This window comes from Fulmarus glacialis, unplaced genomic scaffold (assembly GCF_000690835.1).
Source record: "Fulmarus glacialis isolate BGI_N327 unplaced genomic scaffold, ASM69083v1 scaffold40723, whole genome shotgun sequence".
Classification (NCBI taxonomy): domain Eukaryota; kingdom Metazoa; phylum Chordata; class Aves; order Procellariiformes; family Procellariidae; genus Fulmarus; species Fulmarus glacialis.
In genome coordinates this window covers 1-13487 of record NW_009204407.1, presented here as the reverse complement: position 1 = coordinate 13487, position 13487 = coordinate 1, and the positions used below count along the sequence as shown (strand labels likewise).

The 13487-nt window shown below is 41.1% G+C and overlaps 1 protein-coding gene across 1 annotated transcript in view; it reads right to left on the bottom strand.

Moving 5' to 3' along the window:
- The window catches only part of SLC18A2 (solute carrier family 18 (vesicular monoamine transporter), member 2), a 29713-nt gene extending 16270 nt beyond the window's left edge, over positions 1-13443 (bottom strand). Inside the window, exons 1-4 of the mRNA XM_009574980.1 lie at positions 13323-13443; positions 11268-11619; positions 3354-3412; positions 1338-1421 (exon numbers count right to left, since the gene is read on the bottom strand). Of these exons, the coding sequence (XP_009573275.1) occupies positions 1338-1421; positions 3354-3412; positions 11268-11619; positions 13323-13443 (616 nt within the window). The remainder of the gene's footprint in view (positions 1-1337; positions 1422-3353; positions 3413-11267; positions 11620-13322) is intronic.
- Positions 13444-13487: the final 44 nt, after the last annotated feature.

The following is a 13487-nucleotide window of genomic DNA, read 5'->3' as shown; positions in this document are numbered from 1 at the left end:
TTTCTGAAGGCTTCTGAGAACATGCCTGTCAAGTATGCATGAGGAACGACAGATACAAAGCTGATCCTGCCTTCAGAAAAGGGGTGGACTAGATGGTTTCTTGGCCTTTTCTGCTCTATTTTGCAGATTGTCTGGGAAAAAAAAAGCCATGTACTCATTTAAGAACTGTATCTCAAAGTACATAGTTGCACAGGGACTGAGTTAAAGCTGAACAATAATTTTGATTCTGGCATGACTTCTCTTCGGAAAGCCTGACTTGTAACCTTAACTTGTACAAAGAAAAAAGATGGATTTTCTTCTGTCTACCCCTCCTGCCTGCCTTTGCCTTCCCCATCCCTGCCTCCTCATCCCAGCCCCTGCCTGCTCCCTTAGCCACATCCCCACTCTTCCCACTACTCATCCAGGCTTAAATCCACTTAACTAGCGCTTGTTGCACAGCTTCAAACCCATCTTAACCATAAGGTGCTTCTTGTTCCCACTTCCAAAGCTCAGTCTGGGGTGTTGCATCTCCCCAGCTGCCCCAAGCAGCGCTGCCCAGATGTGGGCTGGAGTAAAATCCCTGCAAAAGGAACCTAGGAGGAATCCAGCTGTCAAATTCTTGTTAAGTTTCTATGGAGTGTATATGAACCCTGCTTACAGACCAGTCCAACTTGGAAGGGGGAATTTTCCTGAGGAAGCCAAGAGACACGTTCTTGACAAAAAGCTCTCTTCACGTCCCCTCCCAAGCCAAATTTATATTCTTGCTGCCATCACAAGAAATTTTTCAAAGGAAAGATTGTGAAATGTTCTAACACTAACAATTCATATTTTCTCCAGTCTCAGTCTCAGAAATGGTTGAATAATTTGGACTGAAAACCCATACTCCATTTCACCTACTCATTTAAAACTTATAACCTTGTATTGGAAATCTGGTACAGGTAACCTGAGTCCAAACTGGCAGACAGCACGGTAAGTCCTTGAAAACAACATTTTATAACAGAAATTTCAGTAACAGACAGAGCTGCTATCCCTACTATGGTAAGTACCAATGTAAGTTCCTGATGACCTTTAAAATGGCTAAAAATGAATTTAAAATGTTGAAGACGCACATGCAGAAATCCCAGGGCGAGTGCAGTTCATTTAGTGCTCTACCTTACTGCAACCCAAATACCAAGGAAGTCTGAAAAGACATTTGCTTTTGAGCTACTTCATATAAAAAGGACAGGAAAAAAGTTAAATTGATTTAATTGAATATTTTTGTATTAATTATTGAAACTGCGGACAAAATACAATTTAGAAAATTACTAAAAATGACAGAATCAGTGATCTGTATTTTACTCTCTCATCTCTTCTCTTACCTGCCACAGAAGAACAAGAGGAACCCACTCCTTGAAGGGACCTGGCAATAAACAGTAATGTGTAGCTTCCTGAGAAGGCAAACACTACAGAAAAAACAGAGGTAAATTTTTAAAATTAGGTTAACTCTAACTAGGTTAAAAAGTTAGATTTCTTGAAATGATCACAAAACTTCACGCAATTTAGTCAAGTGTTTACAGTGACTTGTGCCACTTCCAATGCTAACTGCATTATTTTCCCTTATTGTATTTAGATGTGTCAGTGTTGAATTGCTCTCAGGTGTCTACGCCTCCTGGTAACACCGAATGCAAGCGCACAAGCAGTTTTAACTAATTACTTAGGATTTGATTACATCCTGCTCTGATTCAGCTGCACACAGAAGGAGTAATAAAACCTTTCTTTGCAGCCTTGCCTCTCCACGCTGCTTCATTTTAAGGCTGCCCAGTCTGAAGCTCCAGGCATTCGGGGAAAGCAGGATTTAACACACACGCACCCGCGTGCATGCATGCACCACCGTTTTCTGCAATAAGCAAATGGGTGGAGAGAGGTTTTACCCTGGTGTTGCCAGCTCTGCAATAGATGCTGCGCAGCACAGCTGCAGGGAAGCCAGCTCCACCCATTCAAGGGCTGTTGGAAGTTCCTGATCCTTCCAACAGCAGACCACCAGAAAAATTGCACCAGTGGAGGTGCCTCTCTCTCTCTCTCTTCCCAAGAGATTTTACCCCGGGCTCCGCTCTGCCTTCTGGGACAGAGCCCCTGGCTGCTGCACTCATCAGTCCAACTAAATTCCCCATCCACAGCACTGGAAAGTAGGAGCGTCCCAGAAATCCAAGCACAGCTCTGCTTGTGGAGCCTGTGTCATGGTCAGTGTCATTAAACCGACAGTGAGGTTTTAAAAACTTTTTTCAGCTCCTATCTGTTGGCCACCTAAGGAATTTTGCCAGACAGGTTATAGCTGGGGGAAGCTGTTATGCACCAACTAAACCCAAGACCCACGTGCACTTCTCCCACCCTCCCTGTGGCATTGTGCCTCTCAGGCTTTTCACCAGGTCTTACAAAAATCCCTACCCACATGGACAGCAAAAAACCAAGAAAAATAAAGGAAGGAAAGATGTCATCAGATCAACAGTGCTCCCCTCTGCCACGAACTAGACTCACTACTCTTATCTCCATCCCAATCAAAATTTGTCTAATGTGTTCGTAAAATGCAGAGTTGTCAGAGACTCTAAGACCACGTAATCTTCTCTAGCACTTCAGTCCCCTTGATGTTACAGTTTTAAGCTCATTATTTCTTCTCTTATGTACAGTGGACATGGAAAACTGTTGGTTCCCTTCCTTTTTGTCATAGACTCTGACAAGTCTTACATCTGCCTTCTGAAGCAAACCCGGTTCTTTCACCGTTCCTCACAGGCTTCTGATGATCCTTGATGTTCTCCTCTGTACTCTTTCCATCCGGGCCACAACTTTAAGTGCCATGCCAAAACCGAACATAAAACACCAGCTGAGACCTGATCAGTGCCATTTAGAGCAGACAAATTATCTCAGCTGACTTGCAGGCTATGCTCCTGTTTGCACATCCCACAGTGATGTTTAGCAACGCTACGATACTGTTAACTCATATTCTACCCATGAGCCACTGCAGCCTCACGATCTTTCTGATAAGCCCCTACGACAGCTAGTTGATAAGGACCCTGCAAGATAGCCCTCCCATGGCTGTCTGTTTAAAATCATCTGAGCACTGCTTCAGATTACAAGAACCTGAGAGAAAGATTAAACTAACGAAGAGACCCAGACCCGCTGAGGTGGGATGGAAGGTGGTGAATTCCTTAGAGCACATTCATAGGAGCGTACTTGTCAAATCTCATCAGCACCACCATCCACATTCAGCAGCCATCCTTAAATTTTCCTTGGAAGTCAGTCATTCTACATCAACAAGAAGAATTCCTAGTAATAATTATTATAGATCATTTATTTAAAAGTTGCATCTGGGCCAGACCAAGTAAGATGTGGACACTTACTGATTGTTGACACAAACATGATGCAGAAGCCAGCAAACAGTGGAATCTGGTAGCCTATTCTGGAAAACAAAATGAACATTCACATTTCTGGGATTGTCTCACTGACATTTTGAGTTAGACTTACTCGCATGAGTGCACACACCGCAAAAACCCAGCCTGTAGCTCCTTGGTAGGCTTTGAACTATTTATTGTGGACCGCACGATCGAATTTGTCCATGTTTCAAATGCCTCTCTATCTGGCACAGCAGACTTTGTATCTGAAATCCCTGGAAGAAATCCTTCTTTCATTAGAATTTGATTGCCCCATTCTCGTTCCACCATAATTGTTCCCAAAAAAGCCCCTCTGGGTCTCCATGGGGTTGCCAAGGATATGAGAAGGGAAGATTTGTCTGAGCATGCTGAACTTCAAAATATCCCAGTAGTGTTTCAATGCTCATCTGTTTCCATCCTCATGAGACAATGACTATAATGAGATACGGTCAAACCAATGGCTTTTTTACTGAAAAAATTTGTCATCAGCTTTGTGGGGAGTTCTGCCTCAGCCAGGAGCACTGGAAGAGTCCCAAAGAGCCTGAGAATAATATTTTTGCTTTCCATGGGTTTAGGAGTAAAAATGGAGCTGATCAAAGCTTTCTTCATCAGCCCGCTTCTTCATTAGGACTCTAAACAGCCTGTAGAAATGCCTGGTTGCTATAAGTATTTTCAGGTTTCCAGGAAATAAAGAATTTTCTGTCTGGAAAGCAAATACATTTTTTGAGCAGCTAAAAATGAACAAAAAATTCAAAATATACTATTTTTCACACCATTAAAAATCTACCCTAGAATGAAAAACACTACCCAGGTAGCTCTGAAGACAGTCTATATATTCTATTCAGCATTTTATTCACGGCTTCTTTTTTTGTAGGATTGTGCATCTCAAATGTATTTGCATTATTTAATGGCCAAATTCTTCAACAATGGATGATGCTTTTCAAAGGAGTACTGATTGACTTCAACTTCCAATGATTTGACAGTATTGGGCATTTATATTGGCAGTATTGGCTGAAGTAGATCAATCAAATAATGGAGGAGTCTATAATGGCCCTTTTAATTTCTAATACTAGCAGTCACAACACAGGTAAACCAAAATAATTATTCTGAGCTTTGGTTTTTTGCTAATATAATTTTTATACAATTAAGGACCTTGGATAATGCAAAACTCTCTGAAGTGCAGGGCTCAATGTTCATTATATGTCTCATTGTAACATTTGTTTGAGTTTTGTGAATGAAAGAAATCCAGCATGCACATTTCTCCACACCACAGAAATCTCTAATGAAGAACAATTTTGCCTTAAATATCACCACTATGTTAAAATATGCGAAAAACGTAGTGCGCAGATTCTTCTAGTTGAAATTTGTGAGTGGGTGTTACAAATATCCAGCAGACACTAGTTACCCGTGTGGTACTTAACCGGACTGGTATCTCCAAAGCAAATTAAAACCCTGGCACTATCACAGACTTCCTCTGTGGCCTTATGATAATCATTTTAATCTCTCAGCACCTTGATACCTGGCCTGTAAGAGAATAATACTACCTTTTTTTGTCTGCTTTATTTAAAGTGGATGATTTTTCTAAGCCTGTCTCTTCTCTTGCTGTGTGTATAGTAGGTATTATACAATGGTAAGCCAATCTCCACCGATGTTTCTATGTCCATGAGGAAATAAAAAATTACCTGTTACCAACTTCTTGCCTGCCTCAGAGCTGAAGTGGGCACTTCCCTTCCCAGTGGGCTCAGGTAGAACAGGCCACAGAGAGTTTGACCATAATTGCTTTGATTTTGAATTTTTCAATTAAAGAAAGCACTGACAGAAGTACAGATTAAAAAAAAAACCCTGCAGGTATGGCTACTGCTGTTGGTGAGCGATATCATCTTTCTCTGTCGTATGAAAGCAAAAGTTGAATGTCCTTATGCCTTCTTCCATTGCAAAGTAAAGTAGGGTTGTGTCTGTCAAGGCCATCCCAGAGGTATCTAGGATGGACACTGTGGGGGAGAAGTCTGATTTTAGTACAGAAATCGAGCTATTCTTAGACTTGACACAGGGGCCATGAGACAGCGATTTGCTTCTGCTACAAGTACACTGAATTAAAATTCAGTTATTTGCATGAAGACAAATGCCATCCAAATTGGCTTCCACATTCACATTTCCATCACTAGATCAGAGACATGAGCTGTGAGATCTTCCATAAACATTGAGTTAAACAAAGAGAAGGGCTAGCATACTAGTTCTAAATGATACTCCATCAAGCTAAAGCAGATTTCAGTTCTTCCAATGGGCTTCCTACACTTGGAAAGTTTCTGGTGGTTGAAGGCTGTAAGAAAACAAGTATTTTGGAAGTCACTTTTAATGCTCAATGAAATACTGTTCAAGCATTGTTCTTAATTTTTGCAGTCACCGATATCGTTCTTCCTTTATCTTGGACAAACAGGGTCACAGCAAGGTGTGAAGCGATACATAGCAGAGGGTGACGAGGGCAGAACTCACTCCTACTCTTGCTACCCAGCAGACCATGATGCTTTATCACACATACCGAGGTCTAACACGTACCTTTTCCTCCACACAGAAATTAATCATTTCAGAACTAAACTCTGTGTGGGCACGGCTAGTCATTTCAGCCAAAGTCTGCATTGCCAGTGACCCATCATACAAGACGATGCAAAGGTATACAGGTCGGCAGAGGACACGCATTCATGCTGAATTAAACAGGTCATTATAATCTCTGAAAAACTGAAAATGGCCTGGAGCTTCACCCACAATTTGGAGATGCACGATTCTGCAGAACTAAACTCTGTGTGGGCACGGCTAGTCATTTCAGCCAAAGTCTGCATTGCCAGTGACCCATCATACAAGACGATGCAAAGGTATACAGGTCGGCAGAGGACACGCATTCATGCTGAATTAAACAGGTCATTATAATCTCTGAAAAACTGAAAATGGCCTGGAGCTTCACCCACAATTTGGAGATGCACGATTCTGGTGTGCTGCCCCTGCATGGGCCTGCTTCTAGAAGTCGTGGTTGCTCTTGCTCAGAGGACAGTCTTACCCAAATCCAGCTGACACCTAGTTACATATGCAGATTGTCCTTTCCTGCATAATCTTAGCAAACCCTGCCTCTTAGCAAACTCTGCCTCCTCCTGAAAATAGCAGCACTAATTAGTTGGCAGCTGCATCCCCTGGTCTGTCCAACAGATATTAGAGAGCACAGACTGGGAGTTTTTGCTGAATAATTACACTATATAACATAAATAATCACAAAAAGGAGAGGCACTACCTGTAACAGCCAACTATTCAGTGATTCTGTCCCTTGCCATCCATGTTCTTGCCATGTGAAACCTGTGAATATGCAGTTTCTACTTCTCGGCCATGACATGGCATACTCCATCACCGTTATCTCTACATTTTGTTCCTTTGCATGTGTGCAACACAAAAGAATATTACAGCCTGTCTTCTCTCATCGTTTTTCTCGTTACCATGCTCAAGCATGTTATTTTCTTGGGTACTCCTTTCAAAACCCTCCAAGAGAATCTGAAGCAGAGTCCAGCATGTTTCACCAAGGCTACCTTCAGCTACAAGTATTTCTGACATCTGAAAAAGCCAGAGTTATCAGTTGAAGGAGGGAGAGGAAAGGCTGCCACAGATGGAGAACGCCTAGAACTACTCCGTTTCAGTCCCACGCTGGCCCCAGATAGCAGGACTGTTTGGAAGTGGATTATACCCATTAACAAGGTTACCCAAGACAACCGAGTGATGGCTCCTGTGCAGCAGTAAAATAAGGGTTACATTGACCAGGTTAGCAGCTGTGGATGATTAGAGCCTAATTATCCATCCATTACAGTGCTGCTGCAAATCCACTGATTTCAACTTTGTTGTTATACAGCTACACCGGTACCACTGTGAGCACCCCTTGCTACGTCTGTCCTGGTTGGCAGTCTGGCTATCTTCTTCACTGCCAGTGAAGACTGGGGAGGATGTATGGCAAGAAGAATATTTTCCTCAAGGTTATGAACCAATGAACTGCCAAATGTGTGTGAAGGTAAGGAAGAACGTGCAGGGTCATCAGGGACAGGGAGTGTGGTCCATGCACTCGCCACCTCCATGCTCCATGCTGTAGCACAGGGTGAAGGGCTTTGTCCGGCCTGCAGAACTGGTCATTTCAATCACCTGCCAAAACCTGGAAGGAAAGCTTACACAGGAGCTGAACTGTAACTAAGTAGTTACAAAAGCTATTTATTTCTCTGCCTCATTCTTTGCATGTATCTTGGTCATGAACATATCAAGGTCCTAGCCACTCTCTCTCACGCAAAGAATTTCCAAGCTGTAGTCACGCTGGTGTAAAAATGATGATGAAAAGATCTGCTCATTTTTTAATGATTTTTGAGGCCAATATGGACAAGCACAAGGTTAAAACTACATTATTTTTTCAGACTGATAAATAAAGGGGGAGAGGGACATGGCAGGGGAGACGTTGGCTCCAGTGGCTTGTGGGGCTAGCACAGCTGGGCTCACAGCCTCATTCAGAGAGCTGGGCAAGAGTTTGAAAAACATAATGGAGCAAATCAGTTAGTTGTAGAGGGCACAGCAGCCTTTTCCCCGCTCTCTTCACCGGAAAGGTTTAGGCAGAGCCTTCAACCTCCCCTTGCCAGTGCATCCTCCTCACAAAATGCCCTGTAGCAAGTGCTGTGCTATTTGTACAGTTTCTTACCAATTTCACTACAAGGAGAAAAATAATGTGCATCTGAGCCACAAAATCCTATCAGCTCTGCCCCGAAACTGTGCCACGGTGGGAAGTGTGGTGTTGACATCCTATGGCAAAGCCATCACCTAGCGTTTCCTCTGCTAGGACTTTGTTAGACCAAGGGTAAATCGTGTGGTTTAATGAATTGCAAACCAGCTCACTAAGCGCCGTGTGTGTTTTCTCTGGTACTCCACAGAAAGAGCTGGGCTTTAAATAAGAAATATTTTTAGCAGAACTTACTCCTTGAATGAAACCAATTTTGAAATTTATTTTTAAAAATCTACACCTCCAGTAGTTATAGAAAAAGGGAAAAACAGCTTACAAGACTTCCAGAAAACCTACAATAAAGTAATAACTGGCACAGACTCACACGAATAGAACATCCTGTTGCATCCTGTACAAACTCAAGCACTCAAAGCTAGTACGTACTGAAAGCCAGTAACTCCATACTCAATTAAAAACCTAAACCACTCCTGAACAACTATATTTGATAGAAAAATAAAAAGACATGAACACAGTGTGCTACCTATTTGAAAAAGAAACTGACTGGGCGTCTTAGCAAACTGTGCACACTGATCTTGAACTAAGCAACCGATTCTCTTTAAGCTGTGATATTTTGCTGAAATTTTGCAAAAGTAATAATGGCAATAACAATTACCACTGAACAGCTTATCAGTGTTAAGGAAGAGTCTTTATAATGATAACTCAGATGTTTTCTGTTTCATTTATAATAATCACAATTTTCACTCTGCTTTTTGACTGATCATATACATTGTTATTAGGAAATGTCGACTTTAGGGGGGTTTTTTGCCAATGACTTCTACAGTTAATTGATAAATGTGTTAACTGATACTTCCCGTTAAATATTTCTCAGAAGAAAGGCGATACTGGTACCAAGATACAAATAACGCATGAAAGAAAACCAGTAATCCTTAAATCTAATTCAGGGCCACTTTGTCACTAAGGCACTCATTTCTGCTGTATGAGAGAAGAGTTTGTCGCACAGGACACTGGGATGATGCTCGTTGATTTTTCTTCTCGCACTTGTTGGGCACCTGAGCTTGCAAACCTGCCCCTGTGACTGCAATCACACACCCAGCCCCGTGCAAAAAACCAGTAGGATGTTTCCAGGAGGAAATCTCAGCTCACAGCCCTAATGTTCACACTGGTGTGTTGTCACCCTTCTCCTCACAGCAGCAAAGGGAGATGCTACAAGAACATCTACTGTCCCATTGCCAAACCTAAGGATGTCTCACGCATGTCCCGGCAGCCAGCTCCAGGGCAGAGGTGTTACCCCGGGCCTTGGCACAGGCAGCACCAGGCTCCGGTCCTGAGATGCGCCGGCACACGAGAGGCATCGGCAGGGACGAGCACCCTCTTAGGCAGATGTCTACCAAAGGAAGAGCAGAGATCCTATCTACAGTGTGACGTAACTGCGCTATTGAAAAAGTCATCGACAGTGTGGAGCGTATTATTGCCTTTCTCCTGGTTTGGCAGGTTGTGGAAACGATGATACTAACAGAGAAAAGTAAATATCAATAGGGCAATAATTTAGACGTTTAGGAAAATCTGGAAGAATATCTAAAGAACTAGTTGACGTTACGTTACTTTGCCTGTGGATGAACTATCTTATCCTCACAAAACAATACAGAAAATCCAGGTAACAAAAATCTGTTTTCCTCCTCAACTTGCAGCAATACTTGTGGAAAAGTAATTTTGCAATGGCGTACGTATATCTGTGTAGGTGGTGTGCAGTGGGAGATAAGGTGAAATGAGACAGAAACAAAACTGTCCATCTCATTTAAAGCTTTTGTGGTTAGTTCAGTTCCACAATTGAATACAGGTTTTGAATTCATAGCACTGTGAGTCAAACTGCCGCCTAGCCCTCAGTTTGATACTCTTCTATCAGATTGAAATTAAGATTGAATTGAGATTGAATCAGACTATATATATATATATAAGCTGTAAACCCTAAGAAAGGTAGTTTTGGCTTCAAAACCTGAAATATCCAGCATTAAGGTGTGTTGGTTGTTTTGGGTATTGTCACCTATGATAGGCATTGACTGCTTAAATGAAAGTTGTTTACAATGACAAATTTCTGCCGCATATTATTTTCTGAAAGGAAAAATTCTTCATAAAAACAGCTTAAATAAGAAATATGAAAATTAGTGACCCGACTAAATACAATTTGGAGTTTATATTTCCTGCAGAGATTGATCTCATACTCTGTTTAGGAGCACTGCAGCTGCTTCTGTGGGGAACAGTTACACAAAATGCTAACAATAAAATCAAATTAATTATTAACATCAAAAATTTAAATTATATTATAAGTACTTTTTAATCTCCATGTAAACATCATTAGTGCTCAGATTTGGGGGGGGGCTTGTAAGTCATTGATATTGGTGCTTACACCCTTGATCCTGGCTCAAATAGCTTTTCTATAAAGTACCATTTAAATGTATTTCATTCAAGACATCATATATATGCAAGAATTTAGAGAGAACAATTTGAAGGCTGGGCTAGATCACGTACTGATGGAAATCTGTGATCCACTGAACTTGGTGATGAACACGGCACCAGCAAAGTTTGACACTTGTTCATTTTTCATTGAAGTCCACATGAATTTCCCACCAATTCTTACCTCGGACGACTCCAAATCATTGAATACCAAATCGCACCAAGAGCTGCGCATCTCTGTGAGAGCAAGGGAGGGATCTGAACCCTGCCCACAGTTCCAGTATCACATTTGCCTAATGTAGGTGTAACATGTATCAGCAATTCAGAGTGCTTTGTAAATACTACGTTGTAGTGTCTTTTGGCCCCATATAACTGTATTGAACTGTATTTCAACACCATTTCAGCAAAAAATTCTATAAAAACCTGAGGTATCAGGAGCTGGAGGAAAAGCATACGATACTGAACACAGCAGATGGCTCACGTGCAGCTTACCAATTTATTTGGGAAAAGATGTAGGTGTTTAGAAGTGTTCACCAAATGTATTTCACTCAAATATTCCTGAGATAAGGTGAGAAGGCCAGTAAGCCAGGCCCACAATAGAATTAAAAATACTTTGTTTGAAATACTAGTCCAGACTAAAACATCACTATAAAATCCTGAGTAACGCAGCAGAAATAACATACCTGTTTGTCAGCGGCCCTATGAAGGGGTTAGTGATTAGCTGCACTGTTGCTTTTGAAGCAAACAAGAGACCGACTTGAACATTTTCATTCAGCAGGTCCTTATCTTCCTTAGGGCAGTCAGAGGGGGAAGGAGTCACATTTACTATCATTTGTTCTGTCTGAGTATGATGCAACTCTCTGGGTCGTGTCTCATCAGATTCGTTTCCAGTAACCATCGTTGAGTTGTCGTAGTAGGAGAAGATGCTCTGGAAATTGTCCATCGTTGTTGAGACTACGTTAGGCTTAGTAGTCTGGATTTCTGTGGCATTTTTCTCATGTTTGATGCTGTAAAGGTAACTGGGAATTATTGGCACTGGAAAAACAAATAGAATATATTGGCATCTTACTATCAGGTTATTTGTAAATGGAATCACCAAATTTTCTTGTTTGCTTTGCCATTGATTAGGAAATACAAGGCTTTCCTACAGAGCACATTAGTAAGGATTTTGAACGGCGGAAACACAGAACTGGAATAGAAGTTTGCTCATGGGAAAAAACAGGCCCGTAACTCAGAAGTGCAGTTTAAAACAAAAAGTTCTTTTACATTAGTCTTTATTTTTTGCCAGTTTTCATAAATATAAGATTTTCTATACAGACATCACTCAGAAAGCAAAATATAAGAAGTATCAAAACCCATGTCTGGAGTCTCTTTGTTGCACATGACTGCACAAATCCATTTATTAGATTGTGAAAACATGGAAGATGAGAAAAGCATTGAAACTATTATTAAACCAAAATATAAAAAATGTATTAAACCACATTTCTAAAATAAACCACAAAAATATTGATAAGTAACAGCCGTAAGAAGTAAAAACACTCCTATATTAAGTAAACAGAACCAACGTGTTGATGTTTGCATCTCTCATTATTTTTTAAAAATTTACATTGAAAAGATCATCCAGAAGGGACCTTCTTTATACGCTGCAGGATCTTAGCTGCAATTTAATTGCATTAATATGTTTCTCAGAAATTAGCATTTCAGAATTTGCAAAAACAGATGTCAGGTTCATTCAATTTAACACTACTGACGGAATCACCCCTCCTTGTCTTGCATCTCTTCTGAAAAAGCGCACTTTTTCAATAAGTCTGCAAACTATAATAATTTCTAGGGCTTCTAGCATACATGTCAGCGAATAAGTAATTAAATGTTAATAACTTTATAAGAAAGTATATTAATGTAAAATAAAATCCAAAATCAACTTGTGGCATCAGCTTTTAAGCTGAAGTCCCCCAAGAAATTCAGGAGTCTGATTCAGAAGCTGACATTGCAGCATCGTCCGAGAGCCGGCTCATTTCCGAGAGAAGCATGTGCATTCATGTGTGTGCGCATCCATGAACCACTAGTTTCTCTGAACCCTTTTCTTTAAATTCATATAAACATTTGAATATGAGGACTTCTAAAACTACCAGTGAAAAATGTTCAAGCGTTTTATTTGAGTAGATTCCTAAATCTTGACACTATGCCCCTGAAGCCAGTAAAAGTTGCATCTTCAACTTTGATCAAAACTTGGATTATTTTATTAAACCGACTCATAGAAGTGCTTTTCTTAAAACCCAGTTAGATAGTTTTCTTATTAACCTATCATTTTAAGACCAATGTGGGGCAAAGAGGAACTATCGCAAGGAAACAGGCATCTCCAACGTTATCTAGCCTGTTGTTTCAGTTGCATGACCACAGGAGAAAAAACGATGATGAGCTAAAAATACTGTTATCTGCCATTCCATGAAGTATTAGTGGCGTTCAGTAGAAAAAAAGAATTATGAAGAGCTTTTTATACCATTCCTTATCCTGCAATTAACCTAGAAATAAAGTGAGACTTTGATGCGTATGGCAGTGTGTTTGCAATACCTAAAATATCATTCGCGTTTAAAAAAAAAAAAAAATCAGTGCTTGGAAATGTTTGGTTTGAGAGCATTAATCGCGCATTCAGGGAGTACATCTGTCACTGGAGATTATTTCTGGCATAAATCGGGAGGGGAAAAAAAAAAACCCCAACCAAAACCCATTCCACCTACCGACTACCGTAAGCAGCATGTTGTCCAGCAGCAAGGCGATGAACACGATCAGCAGGATTAGTTTCCTGGACTGCCGGCTCTCCCGGAGCCAGCGGAGGAGGCTGAGCTCGCCCCAAGCCATGGTCCCCGTCCCTGCGCCGCTGGCTCTGCCTGCAGAGAGACAAA